At 53.3% G+C, this 20,250-nt stretch overlaps 3 protein-coding genes across 7 annotated transcripts in view; 1 reads left to right on the top strand and 2 right to left on the bottom strand.

The window, feature by feature from the left end:
• Positions 1-370: 370 nt before the first annotated feature.
• Psmb11 (proteasome (prosome, macropain) subunit, beta type, 11) lies at positions 371-1,359 on the top strand. The gene has a single exon (XM_013025328.1). The coding sequence runs from the start codon at positions 424-426 to the stop codon at positions 1,357-1,359; it is 936 nt and encodes a 311-aa protein (XP_012880782.1). The 5' UTR covers positions 371-423.
• Positions 1,360-6,837: 5,478 nt separating this feature from the next.
• Positions 6,838-17,069, bottom strand: Cdh24 (cadherin 24, type 2). The gene is made up of 13 exons (XM_013025316.1): positions 16,927-17,069; positions 15,118-15,441; positions 14,634-14,928; positions 14,338-14,457; positions 14,096-14,263; positions 13,750-13,937; positions 13,062-13,315; positions 12,124-12,260; positions 9,440-9,561; positions 9,251-9,362; positions 8,800-9,048; positions 7,165-8,158; positions 6,838-7,076 (listed from the first exon to the last, which is right to left on the bottom strand). Exons 2-12 carry the CDS (start codon positions 15,316-15,318, stop codon positions 7,659-7,661), a joined length of 2,346 nt encoding a protein of 781 aa, XP_012880770.1. The 5' UTR covers positions 15,319-15,441; positions 16,927-17,069; the 3' UTR covers positions 6,838-7,076; positions 7,165-7,658.
• Positions 17,070-17,921: 852 nt separating this feature from the next.
• Positions 17,922-20,250, bottom strand: part of Acin1 (apoptotic chromatin condensation inducer 1) — a 50,329-nt gene continuing 48,000 nt past the window's right edge. For 3 of the 5 annotated variants that reach the window (XM_013025396.1, XM_013025398.1, XM_013025400.1), the window contains one exon: positions 17,943-18,868. In XM_013025396.1, coding sequence (XP_012880850.1) covers positions 18,536-18,868 — 333 coding nt within the window. In that variant the 3' untranslated portion in view covers positions 17,943-18,535. Of the gene's footprint in view, positions 18,869-20,250 lie in introns of all 5 variants that reach the window. The other 2 variants (XM_013025399.1, XM_013025401.1) reach the window with 2 other exon arrangements.

The following is a 20,250-nucleotide window of genomic DNA, read 5'->3' as shown; positions in this document are numbered from 1 at the left end:
GTCCTATAGAGAAAAAGCAAAAGAGACTCAGCCCTGCTCCCTTTTCTTGTGCCCACTTGCCTTTGGAGCTTCCCAACCCTCACCCCTCTTGGGGTCATTATAGGATGACTGACAGGAGACTCTGTGGGTGACTCTCAGATGGGTTACGGGAAGCAGAAGGTGAAGGTCTGACTGAAGGATGGAATCGTCCCAGTGCTGGACACTCCATGGTCTGTCCTTTCCTCCCTCCACAGTACTCTGAGGAAGAGGGGCTGTCCCCATCAACACCAAAGCCTGTTTTGGAGTTGGGATAAATAGCTTGTATGCTTGCTTAAGGTTCTGGCTTCAGTCCAGCTTCTCTGTAGCGTCCCTCTTCCCCCACCTGCCTGACCCCAGCCTTCAAATCCCTGCCCTGCTTCTTCCAACCTTCACTCAGACTCAGAGATGGCTCTACAGGATGTGTGCAAATGGCAGGCCCCAGATACTAAGGAACTGTCCTTATGTCTGCCCCCAGCTGGCAGCTGGGCTGTGCCCCGGGGCTGTGACCCTCAGACCTTCCTGCAGACCCAGGGCCCCAGCCTGGCCCACGGAACTACCACTCTGGCTTTCCGCTTCCGTCATGGTGTCATTGCTGCAGCTGACACGCGTTCCTCCTGTGGCAACTATGTGGCCTGTCCAGCCTCACTCAAGATCATCCCTGTGCACCGGCACCTCTTGGGGACCACTTCTGGCACCTCTGCTGATTGTGCTACCTGGTACCGGGTACTACAGCGGGAGCTGAGGCTTTGGGCACTGAGGGAAGGTCATCTGCCCAGTGTGGCCAGCGCAGCCAAGCTTTTGTCAGCCATGATGTCCCGCTACCGTGGGCTAGATCTGTGTGTGGCCACTGCCCTGTGTGGCTGGGACCGCTCTGGTCCTGCTCTTTTCTATGTATACAGCGATGGCACCTGCCTACAGGGGAACATCTTCTCTGTGGGCTCTGGATCTCCCTATGCCTATGGTGTGCTGGACCGTAGCTACCACTATGATATGTCCATCCAGGAAGCCTATGCCCTGGCCTGCTGTGCTGTGGCCCGTGCCACCCACCGTGATGCCTATTCAGGGGGCTCTGTAGATCTTTTCCACGTGCGGGAGAGTGGCTGGGAGTATGTGTCACGCAGTGATGTCTGCACACTGTACACAGAGCTGCAGGAGCTCCCTGAGCCAGACCAGGAGCTCAAGGCTGAGGACCAGGAGCTAGAGGCTGAGGCCGAGGCCAGCCAGACCCATCTGGAACCTGCCACTCCCCCCAGGGCTGGAGAAAGTGGAGAACTGTTTTTGGGGCCCAGAGAGGAGACACCAGAAGACTCCAGGATGCCTGCAGAGACTGAGACACCATGACAGGACTTGGGAATCTCAAGCCCAGAAATGGATGGGAGGATAGGACAGTAGGGAGGTGCCCATTGTAAGTAGCCCCACTGCACTGCCTCCAGCTCTTCTGGATTGCTTGCTTCATTTGTTCCATGCTCCCACCCTCTCTGCCTACCAGAGATGTGTGTTGATGGCTCTGTCCAACATGTTCCTATTGATGGCCAATGGGTTGCTCCAGTCTCCTTTTTTGCTCCAAGTTGACCTTCAGCCAACACTAGCCATGTGCCTAGTGCATACCAGATCCTGTTCTAGGTGCTAGACTCTTTGGCCATCCTCTTTTCTACTTTTCATCATCCCATCCCTAGCCTCTTTGTTCTTTCCTGTTTTGTCTTTGTGTATGTGTATGTGTGTGTGTGTGTGTGTGTGTGTGTGTGTGTGTTGTGTATGTGTGGGCACATGCACCAATGCTGAGGCTTAAACTCAGGGCCTGGTCCCTTAGCTTTTTTGCTCAAGGCCAACACTCTACTGCTTGAAATACACCTCTACTTCCTTCTGCTTTTTTGGTAGTGTTTCCCCCCCTCCTCCTGCCCCCAGTTGTGGGGCCTGAACTCTGGACCAGGGCGCTATCCCTCAGCTCTTCAGCTCAAGGCTAACACTCTACTACTTGAGCCACAGCGCCCCTTCTGGCTTTTTCTGCTTATGTGATGCTGAGGAATAGAACCCAGGGCCTCTTTCATGCAATGCAAGCACGCTACTACTGAGCCACCTTCCCAGCCCCTGGTGGTTAATTGGTAATGAGTCTCACAACTTTTCCTGCCCAGGCTGGCTTCAAACCATGATCCTCTGATCTCAGACTCCTGAGTAGGATTCAGACAGGTGCCAGCCGAGCCACCAGTAACCAGCTTGTTTTGGTCTTTATCTGTCTTAGAATCTTTGCCTTATATTCTCACTTGGTTTTTTTTCTCTGCTGTATGAGCCATTTCCAGCCTTTTGTTAGTTAATTGGAGATAAGAGTCACAGACTTTTCTGCCCACGCAGGCTTTGATTTTCAGATCTCAGCCTCCTGATAGGTATAATTAGAGATGTGAGCCCTCCATGCCCAGTCTCCTCGTCACTTCTCACTTTGTTGAGGTAGGATAGCGATGAAGGGAGCAGCCATTCTCAGAATGATACGGGGAGAGTACCCTGGTAGGCTTGGGGCCTAGTGCAGTGAAGAGAGTTCTTGGTGGTGATGAGCTTCCCTTTTCTGCCCTCCTCTTCTAGCATGACACAATGATGATAATGATGATACCTGTGCTCAGTGCATTTCTCATGACAGTCCTTTGAGCTCACATCACTGAAGAAGGCTCGGGGTATGACTTGCCCTATTTACACAATAGGTACAGTGATGGGGCTTGCCTGGCCTCCCTTTCCAGAGCTTGCACTACCTCTCCCAGGCTCAAGGCCCAGTGTTTTCTCTCTTCCTCACAGCCTTCTGGGAAGTAATGTGGAAGAATAGCTAGGTCAATGCCTGGCTGGTGGTCAGAGATGAATGAACTTCGAAAAACTCGAGGGTGGGCTGGGAAGGTGGCTCAGTGGTAGAGCGCTTGCCTTGCATGCATGAGGCCCTGGGTTCGATTCCTCAGCACCACATAAGCAGAAAAACAAAAGCCGGAAGTGGTGCTGTGGCTCAAGTGGTAGAGTGCTAGCCTTGAGCTGAAGAGCTGAGGGACAGTGCCCAGGCCCAGAGTTCAGGCCCCACGACCGGACCCCCCCCAAAAAAAAAGAAAAACTCAAGGGTCTCTAGAGGTGAGCCTGGGAAGCTGACTCCTCCTAGTCTGCTTTGGCATGCCGGCCAGGGCCTGAAGTCATTCCCTATAGCTTTCCCCCTCCTTCCTACCCTGCCAGACATCGTCTTCCCCTTGCTTCCTTTCCTTCATTTTGGTCTCTCCTTCCTGATACTTCCTCTGGAGAATAAAAAATTAAAAAAGAAAAAAGATGGAGGAAAGCTCATGAGACTCTTATTTTTGTTGGTCAGGGGGCTTGAACTCAGGGACTGGGTGCTGTCTCTGAGCTCTTTTTGTCAAGGTTAGCTGTATACCACTTTGAGCCACAGCATCACTTCTGGTTTTCTGGTAGTTAATTGGAGATAAGATTCTCATGAGCCACGCACCGGTGGCTCATACCTGTAATCCTAGCTACTCAGGAGGCTCAGATCTGAGGATCGCGGTTCAAAGCCAGCCTGGGCAGGAACATCAGTGAGACTCTTATCTCCAATAAACCACTAGCAAACCAGAAGTGGCACTGTGGCTCAAGTGGTAGAGTGCTCACCTTGAGCTGAAGAGCACAGGGACAGTGCCCAGGCCCAGAGTTCAAGCCCCATGACCGACAAAAACAAAACAAAAAAAGATTCTCATGGACTTTTCACCTAGGTTGGCTTTGAACTGTGATCCTTGGCTCTTAGCCTCCTGAATAGCTAGGATTATAGGTGTGAGCCACCAGCATGCAGCCCAAGAGACTGTTATCTCCAATTAACCACCAAAGAGCTAGAAGTAGAGCTGTGGATGAAATGGTAGAGTGCTAGCCTTGAGCAAAAAATACTCAAGGCTAGCACCCAGGGATGTCCTCCTGACCCCCAATAAAAAAGAAAAAAATAGTAGTTAAAGAAGACAGTCACATGGGTTGGGAAGGTAGCTCAGTGATAGAAGGCTTGCCTTGCATGCTTGAGGTCCTGGGTTCGATTCCTCAGCACCACATAAGCAGAAAAAGCCGGAAGTGGCTCAAGTGATAAAGTGCTAACCTTGAGTTGAAGAGCTGAGGCCCAGAGTTCAGGCCCCACAACCGACCAAAAAAAAAAAAAAAGTCAGTCACAGCTAGGTGCCAGTGGCTCACGCCTATAATCCTAGCTACTCAGGAGGCTGAGATCTGAGGAACCCGGTTCAAAGCCAGCCTGGGCAGGAAAGTCCATGAGACTATGTTATCTCAAATTAACTACCAGAAAACTGGAAGTGGCGCTGTGGCTCAAGTGGTAGAGCACTAGCCTTGAGCTGAAGAGCCAAGGGACAGCGCTCAGGCACAGAGTTCAAGGCTAACAGCCACTTCTAGACACATCAGCACCTCAGGTTAGAAACTGCTCCAGGTTGGGCTGGGAAGTTGGCTCAGTGGTAGAGTGCTTGCCTTGCATGCATGAAGCCCTGGGTTCGATTCCTCAGCACCATATAAGCAGGAAAAAAAAAGCTGGAAGTGGCACTGTGGCTCAAGTGGTAGAGTGCTAGCCTTGAGCTGAAGAGCTGAGGGACAGCGCCCAGGCCCAGAGTTCAGGCCTCACGACCGGACCCCCCCCCAAAAAAAAAACAAAACAAAAAAATTGCTCCAGGAAGAGCTGGCTAGATAGAGGAGGATTTCTAAACTCTACCATGACCCTCTAGACTCAGGACAGGGGGAAGGAGAGTCAGGGAGCCTCATAAATCAGGGGGGGATCTGGGACAGAAACAGGGAGCAGGGGGACAGAAGCTAGGGGACCTGAAATGAGGAAAGGGAACAGAGAAAATTGTCCAGGAGGGCTGGGAAGGTGGCTCAGTGGTAGAGCTCTTGCCTTGCAGGCATGAGGTCCTAGGTTCGATTCCTCAGTACCACATAAGCAGAAAAAGCCGGAAGTGGCGCTGTGGCTCAAGTGGTAGAGCATTGGCCTTGAGCTGAAGAGCTGAGGGACAGTTGCCAGGCCCAGAATTCAGGCCCCAAGACAGACAAAATAAATTGTCCAGGACTAGCCTGCAAAGCAAGCTCAGGAGTCTGGTCAGTGTCCTTTACAGCAACACTTCCTCCTCCTTTAGCCAGTATTGCCAGCATTATTGTCTTCTTCCTCTTTCTTCTCCTCCTCCATCTTCTTCCTCTTCCTGCTGTACCTCCTCCTCCTCTTTTTCTATTTTGCCAGTCCTGGCACTTGAACTCAGGGCCTGGGCACTGTCCCTGAGCTTCTTTTGCTCAAGGCTATCACTCTATCACTTGAGCCACAGCACCACTTCCAGCTTTTTGTTTATGTGGTACTGAAGAATCAAACCCAGGGATTCATGCATGCTAGACAAGCTCTCTACCACTAAGCCACATTCCCAGCCCCATAGCAAACTTTTTAATTCTTTGCCTACTTCCCAGTCTGGGGGGCTGGGGATATTCCAGTAGCCATAAATCAGAGGTCAGGGAGCTTACGATGCCCTAGTCCTGAAGGAGCACATGAGGAAGATTTACAAGATTTACATGTTTGATTAACTCTGTCTGACCCATAGAGGGTACAGATTCCTGTCCACAGAGGTGGGTAGGCCTTCCATCTAGGTATAGGTCAGTGTGTATGGGTGGTGGTGGTGGTGGTATCTGTGCATTTGAGTGTGGTAATAAATGTGCAGCTGTTATATGCAAGTATAAAAAAACAGACCAGAAGAGAAAAGAGAATTTTGAATAGGAGGGTAACACGGCTTTGCCTGTCCTTTTGGTGAAATGTACCCCCCTCTTCCAGTAAAGTGGACCAGACAGTGAGTCTATTCCTTCATTACTCCAATGATTCCTGAAGGTCTGATGCAGATATCAGGGCAAGATCAAAGGGGTAGAGATGACCTTCCTGCCTTGAACCGGAAGAACTTGTCCCCTCCGATGCCCTGCTTCCACTGCTGCCTTCTTAGTCTCTGAGGCCTTGTGGGGATAGACAGCCCCATGGCCTGTCAGGGATCCAGGAGTCCAGCTTCAGCAGTCAGTAACAGCCCTGGAGGTGAGGCTCCTTCCCCCAATCTAGGCATGAAAAGGCAGTTTTTCCTAGTTGTCAGCACATATGCTTAGCAAGAAGGGTTGTGAAGGTCTGTCTTGACCCACCTACCCCATGTCTTGAGAAGCTCTGTCTAGAGTAAGAGGCCTGGGTCTTGTGCGGCTTCCCAGCAGGCCCCTTCTCTGCCTGAGGAAATGGGCATTGGAAGGAGGGGGTGGGTCCTGCAAGTCCCCTCTCAGCTGCTTCCCCAGATGAATTATTTGGCTTGTCTGCATCCTCTCCCTCCTTTCTGCTCCACAAGGACTAGGCAGGGAGGGAGAATTAAAGGTGTGAGCGGCAGGCTGAGGTTCAGTGTGACTCTCACCCTTTCTCCATTGGCACTACAAGCTCAGGGAAAGCTGGCTTGCACTTCTCAGCTGTCTACCCACCCACATATTTTTTCCTAGACTGGAGCCTCCTCTTCTTGTTCTCATTCTTTTTCCTCACTAGCTCTTACTTGTATTCCTCCTGCCCACCTTTTCCTCTTGCCAATCTCTACACATGGACAGTCAATTCCATGGACAGTTTGAGACCACCAAGGAACCCAGAGAATTGCTCTCCAAATGGAATGACCCAAATCCAAAGAGAAGGAATGAGCAGGGAGATGGCTGAGGCCTTAGTTCTGTCCAGAAACCTGAATGCTGAAATAGAAGCAGGGCTCCAGCATTACAAAATAAAGTGTTTGTTTATTATGAAATTAGAGATGGAGGCCCCTCCCCTTCCTCCCTCTTTCCCCTTTCCCCAGCTGCCTCCCTTTTTCCCTCCCCCTTTTCCCTCTGGGGTCTGGGAAGCACACTAGACAATGCCTGGAGCTGGAATGCCCAGGGCAGGCTGACAGCTGGGCAGAGCTCCAGGGAGGCGGCCACGTGGGGGCTGGAGCTCTAGCCCTGGGAGGTGGGCTGGCTCCTTCCTTCTGCTGGGGGCCAGTGGAGCCAGGATGAGGCCATGAGTGATGGATGGAACCATGCGGGCAGGTCTGTAAGGACAGGAGAGCTGTGAGAGATGGGAGTGGGGGAGGAGCTTCCTTCCACCCCTTCCTAAGCCAGCAGCCTAGGGTCACTGACCTGGGGCAGAGCGTCCCCTGCAGGAGGGTGGGCAGCAGTGGCTGGAAGTTTCTCTTGCGTTGGGGATGGAGTGGACAACAGAATAAAACTAAAAAGCAGTCACAGGGACCCAAAGAGGGGAGACGGAGGCGGGAAACAGACATGGAGCATGTGTGTGGGCAGGGGAGACAGAGTGTGAGAAGTTTAGAATCATAGAGACAAAAACAGTCACAGAGAGTCACAGTGACAGAACAGAGAGGTTCAAGGTCAGAGTCCCAAAACCCAGACCTGGACAGAAGGGAGAGTGTCACAGACAGACAGAAATCCCTGGAGAGACACACAGACCGACTTAGGAGTGGGGATAAGAGCAAGGGTGCCCAGGGGAAGGAAGGACACAGGGGCCAGGAGGAGGCCTTGGGCCCCTAGGTTGCCACCGATTTCCTGGACCCTGTGGGGCTTACTCAGAAGGCCTGGGCCAGCTGCCCCACTGCAGAGGGCAGGGCCAGGGCCAGCACTCAGGGGGCCGGGGGCTCTTTGGCCCCATAGAGCTCAGCCAGGGTGCGGAAGAGTGGGCCCCAGTCATCCAGCGGCTCCACAGGTCCTGGGGCCCCACCAGCCTCACTGCCAGAGCCCAGGGAGCTGAGCGAGCCGCAGGAGGAGCCTCGGCCCTCATAGCCGTACACCTGCACAGAGTCGTAGGGGGGCACACTGGGGTCCTCATCTGCCTCATGCAGCCGTAGAGCCAGGAGCTGGGCTACATCGGCAGGGCCGGGTGGCCTGGGCTGGCGTGGTGCCCGGGCCCTGGGCAGCACATCACGGCGCACTGGTGGGCCAGGAGGTGGTGGGGCAGCCCCATCTGGGTTCTGCAGGGCTGTAATATCAAAGGCTTCAGTGTCCTCTTCGCCGCCGCCCTCATCATCATAAGTGATGATGTTCTCTCGTACATCCTCTTCCTCCAGTACCATCAGTGCCTCCTGCTTCTGCCGCCGCAGGGCCACAAACAGCACCACCAGGGCTGCAAGGCAAAGCACAGAGGCTGCTGAGCCGGCAGGGCAAGAATGGGGGGCTGAATGGCACAGGTATAAGGGGAAAGTCCAAGGATTGACATCTGGGGATACTGACTTGCTCTGAGACCACTGGGAATTTGCTTAAATTTCTCTGCTGGGCGCGAGTGTGTGCGTGCGTGTGTGTGTGTGTGTGTGTGCATGTCCTGGGATTTGAGCCCAGGGCCTAGGCACTGTCTTGAGCTTTTATGCTTAAGGCTAGCACTCTACCTCTTTGTGCCACAGCTCCATTACTGGCTCTGTGGTGGTTGGAGACCACCAATCCTCAGATCTCAGCCTCCTGAGTAGCTAAGTGTGAGCCACTAGAACCTGGCTCTTTGATCTTCTTTGAAGCTTAGTTAACCTATATGTAAAACATATATCTCTTTGGGTTGTTGAAAAGACAAAATACCACAAGTGATATGCCTAACACCATATCAGGCACAGAACAAGAATTAAATAGTTTTTATGGTTGTTACTGCCACAGATTACAAATCAGGGATATGAGGCCAAGGCATCAGGTGGTGGGAAAATCCAGGCATGCATGGCCACTTAAGCCCTAGATCCATTTCCCTCCCTCAGCAGGCCCATGTCCCACTGTGGCCTGGCTCACCAAGCAGGGTGCCCACACAGGTGACAATGGCAAGCAGGGCACCAGTACTGAGACCGGTGGGTGAGAGCTGGGCTTCAGGCCGGCAGGATGCTACAGATCCATCAGGCCGGCAGCGGCACACGCTGACAGTCACTGTGGCAGTGCTGCTGAGGGCTGGATGCCCCCAGTCCCACAGTTCTATGGGTACAAGGTAGGGGGCCGGGCGAGGTGGAGCAGGGCGGGGGGGCAGCAGCAGGCTGGCAGAGCCATCTGTAGGAAGGAGAAGTTGTTGGATTACATCTTAGGACATCTTCCTGGAAAGATTGGTCCAGCACATAGAGCCAGCTTCCCATGGGAAGACTGGAAAGTAAACCCATATCCTTCTGTTAGGACATGGGCTAGGCAGGCTGGGGTAGGGGTGGTGGAAAGGAGAAGGAAGACAGGCATGATATGGTTTTGGGAGGCTACCTACCTCGGTTGTCCCGGACTGTGAAGTTAGTGTCAGGACCCACAGGACCTTGAAGGGAGACTCGGCTACTGTTGCCAGCTTCATCTCTGTCCAGAGCCCGGATGACCTGAATCAACTGGGAGGAAGAAGCAATGCCTTGAATGTAGACTGCTAGAGGCCTTGGGAGCCTAGCCAGCTATTTCAGTTGCTCACCTGTCCAGGAGCTGCAGAATCACACACAAAGGTGTCATAAGGCTCAGCTAGCTGGGGCGCGTTGTCATTCTCATCCAGGGTCTGGATGGCCACTTGCACACGGGAGGCCTGTGCGGAGCTGTCTAAAGCCAGAACACCCACACATACACCACACACACACACACACACACACACACACACACACAACATAACACATTTTACCAGTCCCATAAAGTGCACATGCAACACATTGTAATGTGCAAGCAGCAAACCATGTGGTTATGTGAATGGAACAATGCCAAGTGGATGTGATAATCATGTAGTGCCCAAGATAAGCATAATATACAATATATGGGAATGCAGTACCCATGACACACCATGTACAATAACATACGCAAGGCACGTGCAGCATGGGCATAAATGGTCAACAAGAGGATATATACAGGTATGTACAGACATCAACCATAAAATAGTCATATCATATAGCAAACATAAGAATGTTTAAAACAAGTGCAATGTACAGGTGTTTGATATGCTCCCCCCATGCAGGCAGAGCCCAGAAAATGCATTTTTATGCAAAGCCACGTATAGTAATTGTCAGATGGACAGACAGACAAAAACACACAGACATACATCATTAGAGATGAGGTCTAGAAAGCTGTAGTACAGAAATTTGTATTACTTAGAGTTGACCCTGGAGAGGGAAAAGCCACATGGTCTATGGGATACAGAGCCGAGGTCCCCTCTTTACCCCTTCTTCACCAGTATCCCACCTTGCTTCTCACTGTCCATACCATTCAAAAGAGGCACAGAGTGTGTATGCCCATCTCCTAGGCTGAGCCTCCCAATTCCTTAGGCAGGGGAGAGCTGGCTACCCTGGATGAAGGGGCTGAGGTCACAACCTGGGTGGGGAAGCTGTAGATTGCCTCACTGTAGGAGCTGGGCTAACTTGGAGACACTCCTTCACTGCAATAAAGGAAGAGTCCAGTTCTCTAAGCCAATGGTGGGAGGAGCAGGATTTGACAGGAAGTGAGAAGATAATTGGGACGGACACACACACACACACACACACACACACACACACACACACACACACACACACACACACACACCCCTACATAGGTACAAGCAACCAACCACAAAATCCTATGTATGTACATACATGCACACACACACACACACACACACACACACACACACAGAAATCTTCATGACTACAGACACACAGCACTGTCAAGTAGCACACACAGTTGCATAGTCAGAAACAAGCCAGGAACTGGTGACTTATGCCTGCAATTCTAGCTAAGAGGCTGAGATATGAGGATCACGGTTCAAAGCCAGCCCGGGGAAGGAAAGTCCATGAGACTCTTATCTCCAACTAACAACCAGAAAACTGGAAGTGGCGCCGTGGCTCAAGTGGTAGAGCACTAGCCTTGAGCTGAAGAGCTGAGGGACAGAGCCCAGGCCCAGAGTTCAAACCCCACAACTGACCAAAAAAAAAAAAAAAGAACCAAACTCACACACACAGGATGGTGGAGGGCTAAAGCTCCGACTTCAGACTCATGAGATGGAATGCCTCTACCACTTATTTTGCTGTGTGACCTTGGGCAGTTAACTTCGCTTTGTCTGAGGTTCTTCATTTAAAAATGGGAGACTGGGAATGTGGCTCAGTGGTAGAGTGCTTGCCTAGCATGAATGAAGGTTCGATTCCCCAGTACATATAAACAGAAAAAAGCCTGAAGTGGCATTGTGGCTCAAGTGGTAGCGTGCTAGCCTTAAGCCAAAGAAGCTCAGAAACAGTGCTCAGGCCTTGAGTTCAAGTCCCATGACAAGCAGAAAAAGCAAGCAAGCAAGCAAGCTGAAGTGATGACTAAAGGAGTTAATCCATTTTTGGTACCTAAAATAGTGCCTGGCTCACAATAAGTAATAAATTACTATTATCTGCCATGAATACCCACATATATAAAGCATACATATATATATATATATATATACACCCATCCAATCCCACATATGCATAAATTAGAAATTTGATACACTCAATTGTAAACACATACCCAGTTATACACATCCACTCACATTACTTTTCATACATACAGAATTACACATATTCTGGACTACATATCTGCACGCACACATACACAGTTCTTCCTGCCATGTATAAACATGTACATGCAAGCCATTCTGATACACAGGTGAAGACAGCACAGACATGAATAGGAGGAAAGAAGGGAGGGAGGTTTCTCCATTTCCTCAGGCCAGGGGAGGTGAACGAGCTGCTGGTAATTTAGGAAGCACAAGAAGAGCTCCTACATGGAGCGAGCTGGGGGTCTCAGCAGGGCTTCTCTGAGAGGGGCTGCTGGCACAGCCAGCTCAGTTCCCCTGCACAGCCCTTTTCTGGGCCCCAGTTCTAACCTGAAGCAAAGAATGGAAGGGCAGGGCCTGCCAGCACACAGGTTGGGAGCTATGAGCTTCTCATTTCGTTTTGGGCTGGGACAAGTCAGGTGAGAGGGCAGATCCAGGGTGAGGAAAATGTGCAGGCAGACTTACTGTGCCCTGCCTGGACCACCCTATGAGACAGGCCACCTGCTTGACACATGGGGTGTGAGGGTGTGATGGCAGTCATGGCCCTCCTCCACCACACTCAGGGACAGTTGGCCCTCTGCCAGAAGAATGCTGCCTTCCCAGGGGGTGGGGATCCTCACCCAGCTCTGTGGCCAGCACGGTGAGATTGTGCCACACATGAGCCTCACGGTCAAGGGACACTGCTGTTCGGATGGTGCCATCTTCGGGCTCGATGGAGAAGCAACGCTCTGGATCTGAGTGAGGGAGGATGGAGTATCTGGGGAAGATAGGGCCTGTGCTAGTACCTGATCTGGGAACGGCCATCCCTCCCTTCCTCTGGGCCTCCTGGCTCATGTGGGCAGAGGCCCCAGGGCCCCAGCTTCTTGAGCAGAGACTTCCCCATCCAGAGCCATATTCAGGCTGCAGTCCCCTCAAAGTGAACATATATCGGGGAGGACCTAGGATAGGGAGACCAAACTTCATGAGCGTGAGGGAAGATAAGAGAAAAATAGAAGAGATAAATACTATCCATCTTTCAGACTTCTGGTTTCTGTTCTGGGCACCTATGGACCTGTGTTTCAGCCCTGTTCTGCCTTGGCCCAACTATGATGACCTTGGGGAAATCATTTGACCTCTGTTCTCAGGGCAGATAGGTCTAGATTCAAATCCCAGCTTTGCTATGTATTATGGGTAAATTACTTAACCACACACATTTTGCTACTAAAACAGCTGGAAATGCTGACATCTACTTCACAGGGCCGTTGTAAGAATAAAATGTGGAGTGGAAAAATGTGAAGCACTCAGTGATCAGTAGAGATCGACTTACCAAAGGAGGTATTTGCTGGCACTGCCACTAGATGGTGCCTCTCTAATGTACCCAGAGAATGGGTAGAGTTAGGTAACATTAGCCAGGCCCTCCAGGCCTCCCTAGGCACCCATGCCTGCAAACCAGTAAGCAGGTGCAGGAAGGGAGACCTTTGCTGGGAGGCAGAATCGTAGCCAGATTAAGGAAGCACGTCCTGGAAGCGTCTGTGCTCCTTTTGAGTCCCTGCCCTATCCAGCACATACCCCAGCTTACCTGATTGGGCTAGCAGGGGAGTCCAGGTCAATGGCTGAGATCTGGCCCACTAGGGTCCCAGGAGCTTTGTTCTCTGGCACCACCAGGTGGTAGGTGGCCTGAGTGAAGGCAGGTGGCTCTGGGGCATCCTGAACAGTCACACGCACAGAGGCTACATCCTTGAAGGGGCCTCGCCGAAGGTAGGCTGGGTCAATGAGTGTGTTGGTGGCTTCTACACGGAAGGAGTAGGAACGACGCGTCTCAAAGTCTAGGGGCTGTGGTGAGGGGAGACAAAGCAAGTGAGACATATGGAAGCCAGAGCAGGCCCAGCTCACAGTGGAAAGTCTCCTCCCCATGTGTGTCCAGTGCAGAGTGAAGGCAGGTAAGCAGCCCATTGCAGAGCTGGTAACTTTAGAGCCACCCCCAGCTCTATTATAGACTCATTAAATGACCTTGAATCAGTCCCATTCCTTTTCCAGGCCTCAGGGTCTGGGTTAAGATAACCACAACCTCTAAACTCCAACATTGGAGTCCTGAGCGTTTTAGGAGATCACTTAGAAATGTGCCCCTTGGGAGGAGCAGGAGATGGGTACAAATGAGTCTGCAGGCATTTGTCCCCCATCCCCATCTTGTTGCAGGGGGATCAGATCCATGGCCTCCCACAGGCTAGGCAAGCCAGGTCTGCAGGTGTCCCCAGGTAGGAGCTAACCTTCCGGACAGTGAGGAGCCCATCTTGACCCTGGGAGTCTGTGCTGATGCTGAAGGCCTCTGACCCTTCCCCATCCAGGATGCTGTATGCCATGAGGGCATTGTCCCCCAGGTCTGGGTCCTGGGCCTGGAGCCGACCCACCAGGGTGCCAGGCCCAGCTGTCTCCACCACAGAGAACTGGTACAAGCCTTAGGAGAGGATTTAGGGAAAACATGTTCTTAGAGAGGTCTCGGGATCTTCTCCCTACCCCCAACACTCCCTTCTCCTGGAATCTGGCTAGGGTTAGGGCTGGGGGGGAGATGGATTCTCCAAGGCCAAGGGTCAAAGAAAAGCACCGCCTCCTTACTCTGAGGGAACTTTGGGGGGTTGTCGTTGACATCGCTGAGGGTGACTGTCACTGTAGTGCTGCCCGACAGCCCCCCCATGTGGCCGCCCATGTCCTTGGCCTGGATCACCACCAAGAACTCCTCCTGGGTCTCCCGGTCCATGTTGGGGATAGCTGTTCTTACCACTCCTGGGGAGAGACACTGGGTCAGGGAGTATGCACCCCTGAGGCTGTCCCCTTAGGCTCTTTAGCTCTATCCTCACCAGTCTGGGGGTCCACAGAGAAGAAAGGCAGTCCATCCAGCACAGTGTACACCAGCTTTGCGCTGTTCCCATAGCTGGGGTCATCAGCATCATGAGCAGTCACCTGAATCACAGATGTCCCTGTGGGGGATCCCAGCACTCCCATTAAGCAGCAATAGGGACAGATGCAGAAGAACAGGTGGTGAAGGGGGCTCTGATGTGAGGGAGGCTGAATTAAAAAGGAGGCGGCTTCTGGGGGCAGACAGCAAAAGGGGAAGGAGGAGAAGGGGCCAGAAGAAAGCAAGCAGGGTGCTTACCGACGTTAGACATCTCGGGCACTGTGGCATGGTAAGGCCCAAGGGGGAACACAGGTGGATTGTCGTTGATGTCTTGCACTTTGATGATAAACTCTGATGGGGGCTCCAGAGGCCGGTTGGAAGCTCGGTCCACAGCTTGAGCCAGGAGCACATATTGTGCCTTCTCCTCACGGTCTAGGCTCTTGGTCACATGGATATTGCCTGTGGCCTCGTCAATCACAAATACAGTGCCTGCCCCCTCCCCGGTCAGCAGGTACTTGGTGCGGCCCTCACCCCGGTCAACATCTGAGTGCAGCTGTAGGAGTCAGGGAAAAATGGTAGAGGGCTCCAAGTGCAGGGGATAAAGGGTTAGAGAGTCTAGGTTTAGGGGTGGAGCATTAGGAGTCCCAAGGCCCAAGGTCATTGCAGAAGTAATGAAGTTGCAGGACAGGGCTGGGCCTGACCAGAGTTGTTAAGAGTAGACATGGGAGGGGCTGATCCTTACCTTGCCAATAAGGACGGGCTCTGGACCAGCATATTCCTCAATGACAAAGAACTGGTTCCAGACCCAGCTCCTTCGGGTCCGCAGCAGCGTAGGGCCTGGGCGCCCCCGGAACCCTGCCCAGGCCTGGACTGGGGCTGCCAGACGCCCCATGAAGCCCCAGCCACCCAGCCAAGCCAGCAGGAGCCTCATGAGGCCCCACATCTTTGGATTCCAGCCAGGGCTCTTTCACTGGCCCTAGGTGCTGAGGCTGGGCTGGATCTGGTGGCCCATGAGCTGGCTGGGGTAGAGAGGCAGGTATGGTGGGGCTACCCCATGGATCTGCACCTGTGGGACAGGTTGCTGCTCAGGGTCAAGGAAATCCTAAACCCTACCAAAGACCTACCACCCCACTGCCCAGAACCTGGACTAAGGCAGTGTAGACAGTTTAGTCCATCTCTCCACCCAGACTCTGCCTATATTCACCTCCAGCCCTCTAAGCTGATAAATCCCAGGGCAGTCAACTCTTGAGTACAGAAGCTGAGATGGAGAACAGGAGAGGCGATGATGCTAGGAGGGCCGGGAATCCCAAATCTCTCCCGTCCTCCCACCTTGGGCTGGTCGCCAGGGAACTGAAGGAGGGGCTAACAGAGCAAGGGCTCAAGCTCAAGAGGTTGGGATTCATAAAGGTCTGGCCTTAGGTGTCTAGGTCAGGCTAAGATAAGAGAAAGCACAGCCTAAGATAGGTTGAGAGCGGATGCAAGTCCCTCTCCTATGGGGAATTCCACTTCTCTCTAGCCCACACTGCCAGCTGCAGTCCTTAAGGGGCATGAGTTGGGGCTAGAGCTAAAAGAAGGGACAGGGTTGCCTGCAGGAAAAAGAGACTTGTGAGGGGGTGAAATGGAGGCTGACCCAGAGGCCAGAGACAGCACTAGCTCTGGGGCTGGGCCAAAAACCAGGGATTATCCAGTGTAGACAGAGTAGACTGGATGAAACAGAACAGCAAAAGACAGAACAGGCAGCAACAGTGAAGGGAAAGAAATCAGGGAGGCAGTCTGGGTATGTGGAAGGCAGAGAGGAGTCCTATAGGTACAAATGGGGGTCAGAGGGGCTTGGGGGGGGGCAGATAGGGCCTTGGGAACTTCATTCCGGGCAGAGAGCAGCCAGGAGCAGGCAAAGTAGGGGGGGCCCTGAAGGGGTGGATGTGGGGGGGGGGGGGGGGGGAGAGAGATGGAGAGGCCCCTCCTCTGCTCTCTTCCCGGGGAGACCCTTCAGGTAGCTGTCGCTTGTGCCCCTCCTCCCCCAGAGCGGATCCACACCTGACAGTCCCTTTGCTCCCTCCCAGGGAAGACAGGCCAGGGGGAGGCTGGGGAAAAGAGAGGGAGGCGGGACGAGGAGGGGAGACAGAAGGAAGGGAACAGAGGAGTGGGCAAGAGGATAGCGGGAAGGGAAAGGAAAGGAAGGCGATGGGGAAAGGAAAGGAGTGTGGGGAAGGAAGGGAGAGCGGGAAAGGGAAAAGAGAGAAAAGGGGGGAAAGGTAGAGGAAGGAAAAGGCAAAGAGACAGAAGAGATAGGAAGAGACAGGACAAGATTGAGAAGGAAGGGCTGGGAACAGGCAAGGGGCAGAGAAGGCAAACAGGCAGAGAGCAGGGAGAATCGAGGAACCCGAGAGAGGTGTGCGAGAAGGGAAAGAGGCAGAGCGCGGGAGAACGGGGCTGCCGGCGGCGGCTCGCAGCCACGGAGCGCACCGCTCCGAAGACGCCCGCACACTGCGGGCCCCCTGACGCCCCTGCAAGGATCCCCGACCCTCGGCTCCCGGGCAGGCGCTCTTACCTGGCACGGCCGAGGGGCCCAGGACGGCCGAGAGCACCCCCGCCCGCTCCCGCCGCCAGCTCCCCGGGCGCAGCCCTGAGCGGATGGAGCGGGCGCCGCGGCTCCGCTGCAGGTCTGAGCGGCCCCGGCGAGAACAAGGGAGCGAGACGGAGGGGGCGGGGGAAGAGGCTCCGCCTGCGGAGGAGCGAGCGGCCCCGCGCCGCGCCGCGCGGGAGAGGAGAGACCAGCCTCCGACCCTCCCCGGCCAGCCGGGGCCGCGCGGCGGGGTCGGGGGCGGCGCCTGGCGCCCGCCCCCTCGGCGTTCCGGGGCCGCTGGGCGCATACAGATGCGGCGCCCTTCTGGCCAGGCCCGGCCCGCGGCGGGGCACTCGGGCCGAGGACGCCCAAGCCATTGGAAAGGACCCGGCCGAATGGACGCACCCCAGAGACGCAAGGCGGCCGCACCTCGCGGGCCCTGGGTGAAGGGCGACGCGCCGCGGGGTAGGGAATAGCCCACTGCGGAGACCAGGCTCCGAACCGGCTTTTGATACTGGTGTGGGCCAGGGCCAGGCGGCACTTTGGGACCCCGCGCACTGCACGGCAGCTGTTCGGCTGGGGGGCGCTTGGGGATGGAAGGAGGGTCCAGGGAGCCCGCGGGTCTGACCCAGGAACGAGTCAGGGACAGGGACGACGGCGGCTGGAGGGCGGAACCTTTTGGGGGAAGCTCATTTGCCTGGACCAAGAGCAAGGGGACACTGCCCTCTGGCGGCTGACTTGGGAAGCACCTCGAAGGTGGTGAGCAGGTGACCAAAAAGCCCAAGCATGCGTGGGTCCCAAGCAGACCTTTCTTGTCTGCTGGGGAGGGGGGAGACACAGAAGTGGCACGCGCCATTTCTCCCCCAGCCCCCAGGGTGAAGAACAGCTTTGGACTGAGTAGAGCCAGGGCTGGTCCACAGCGGTGCATGAAATGCCAAGGCTTCCCATCTCAACCCTCCCCAAGGAAAGCCACTCAAATACTAGTTAAAACTAAGTCAGATTTTATTTTATTTTTCCATAGACCACATCATTTAATAATAAAAAAAATAAAAATAAAAATTGAACAAAAGGAAAAGGTAGATATAAAGTGGAACCAGTGGGCAAGAGGCAAAAGCTGCAGGGTAGAGACTGGGAACTGCAGGGGCCCCGGGACTCAGGAGGAGACTGATTCAGCTCATAGGTGACCCAGTCCTGGCCCCAGCTGTTCCCAAGAGACTATGAGTACCCAAGGGAGGCATTGAGCATGATGGAGGGAAAAGGAGAGGTCTGGGACACGTGGCTGTTCTCCACTTCGGGCCAAACATCTCCCTCCATAACCTAGCTCTTCCCTCTCAGAATTAATGGGAAATGAGAAGCAGAAGGCTAAACCCGGAGTTAGGTTAAGGAGGATGTGTGTATGTTTGTACAGATGGCCACTGCTCCATCTGGTGTGTAGAAGCAAGTGGCAGTCATACTTCAGCACTGGGCAATGGTGTGAAAGTTTCAGACCCTTGGTTCCAGGGTGGTGGTGATTGTACCTATCCCTCTGTGGCCTTAACCCCCCTCCCCCCGGGGCAGAGTGGCTGGTACCTGCAGCTCTCTAGTGTTTTCCCAGCTAGCGGCGCCCGCCGCGGTCCCGAACAGGTGTGCTTCGACTCCGGCTTCTGCTGTGGCGCTTGGTTTCTCTGCGATCCCTCTCTCTCTCCCTGCCTCGTTCCCGGTCTCTTTCCCTATCCCGATCTCGGTCTCCCCGGTCACGCTCCCTGTCTCTTTCTCGCTCCCTGTCCCTTTCCCGGCTGTGCTCCCGCCGTTTCTCCCGTTCCAGTTGTCGGTTCCGTTCCCGCTCCGCTTCCTTCTCCCGCTCCTTTTGCTCTTCCTCCTCTTGTTCCTTCCGCCGCTTCTCCCGCTCCTTGGCCCGTTCAGCGCGCTCCGCTTCCTTCTGAACAATCTGTAGCCAGGAAGAGTAGAGAAGCAGCACTGCAGACCTGTTCATATTTTAGCCATTGGTCCCCCTTGCCTGGGCCTTGTACTCCTAGCTCAGCTCTACTGTTCAGCAGGAAGGAAGGGGGAAGAACCTGGAACTCTACTTGTTTTAAAGTGCTTGTTATCCAAGACAGGTATTGATACCATCTGTGCCCAGCCTCTGGTATTCCCCTAATTTCTATCACCCTATATGTAAACAAATCTGTTACTGCGGCTTGAATTCGGACTGGTGTTTTTTAATTGCTAATTGCTTGGGGCTCTACAGCTTGACTCATGCCTTCAGCCCTGCTCTTTGCTGATTATTTTGGAGATGGAATCTAGCAAACTTCTCTGCCTGGGCTGAATTGGAACCAAAATCAAGTCTCAGTCTCCTGAGTAGCTAAGATTACAGGTATAATCTTAGCTACTCAGAAGGTGTGATCTGGCACCTTGCTTTATCTCATTTCTCTTGAATGGTATAAGCCTAAAAATTTCCAAAGGCCAATCACCAAAGAAATTAAAGGTAAGCCGGACACCGGTGGCTCACACCTGTAATCCTAGCTACTCAGGAGGCTGAGATCTGAGGATCACGGTTCAAAGCCAGCCCAGGCAGGAAAGTCTGTGAGACTCTTATCTCCAATAAACGACCAGAAAACCAGAAGTGGCGCTGTGGCTCAAGTAGTAGAGTGTTCACCTTGAGCTGAAGAGCTGAGGGCCAGTGCTCAGGCCAGAGTTCAAGCCCCACAACCAAAAAACAAAACAACAAAAAAAACTAAAGGTAAAAAAGCAAAATCTCTAGGAAAAAAACACAGAAACCAAAGTTTATAAAACACGAATTTCTCAATTAATTAAAATCAAGTTCTAAGAAGCTTGGTGACTTGTGAAATGATAACCCCTTGGTACATCTTAGTATTAACAATAAAATTATATTAAAAAAAAACAAGGGGCTGGGAATATGGTTAGTGATAGAATGCTTACTTAGCATTCATAAAACCTTTGGTTCAATTCCTCAGTACTACATGAACAGAAAAAGCTGGTGGTGGCACTGTGGCTCAAGTGGCAGAACACCAACCTTGAGCAAAAGCAGCTCAGGGACAGTGCCCAGGCCTGAGTTCAAGCCCTAGGACTGGCAAAACAAGCAACAACAACAAAAAATACAAGCTGCTACTTAGCCAGGTGCTGGTGGGTCACTCTTTTTTTTTTGGGGGGGGGGGGCCCGGTCATGGGGCCTGAACTCTGGGCCTGGGCACTATCCCTCAGCTCTTCAGCTCATGGCTAGCACTCTACCACTTGAGCCACAGCGCCACTTCTGGCTTTTTTCTTTTTGTTTATGTGGTGCTGAGGAATCGAACCCAGGGCCTCATGCAT

This window comes from Dipodomys ordii, unplaced genomic scaffold (assembly GCF_000151885.1).
Source record: "Dipodomys ordii isolate 6190 unplaced genomic scaffold, Dord_2.0 Scaffold84, whole genome shotgun sequence".
Classification (NCBI taxonomy): Eukaryota; Metazoa; Chordata; class Mammalia; order Rodentia; family Heteromyidae; genus Dipodomys; species Dipodomys ordii.
The sequence above is the reverse complement of the archived record's forward strand: the minus strand, read 5'-3'. Positions and strand labels throughout refer to the sequence as shown.

Bases quoted from the DNA above. Each gene is read 5' to 3' on its own strand.
- Psmb11 (XM_013025328.1), top strand. From the start codon at position 424: ATGGCTCTACAGGATGTGTGCAAATGGCAGGCCCCAGATACTAAGGAA.
- Cdh24 (XM_013025316.1), bottom strand. From the start codon at position 15,318: ATGTGGGGCCTCATGAGGCTCCTGCTGGCTTGGCTGGGTGGCTGGGGC. The intron at 13,938-14,095 runs GTAAGGAGGCGG...TCCTCTCCTAAG, and splicing joins CCCCCCAAAGTTCCCTCAGA to GCTTGTACCAGTTCTCTGTG. The intron at 13,316-13,749 runs GTTAGCTCCTAC...CCCTCACCACAG, and splicing joins GGCTCCTCACTGTCCGGAAG to CCCCTAGACTTTGAGACGCG.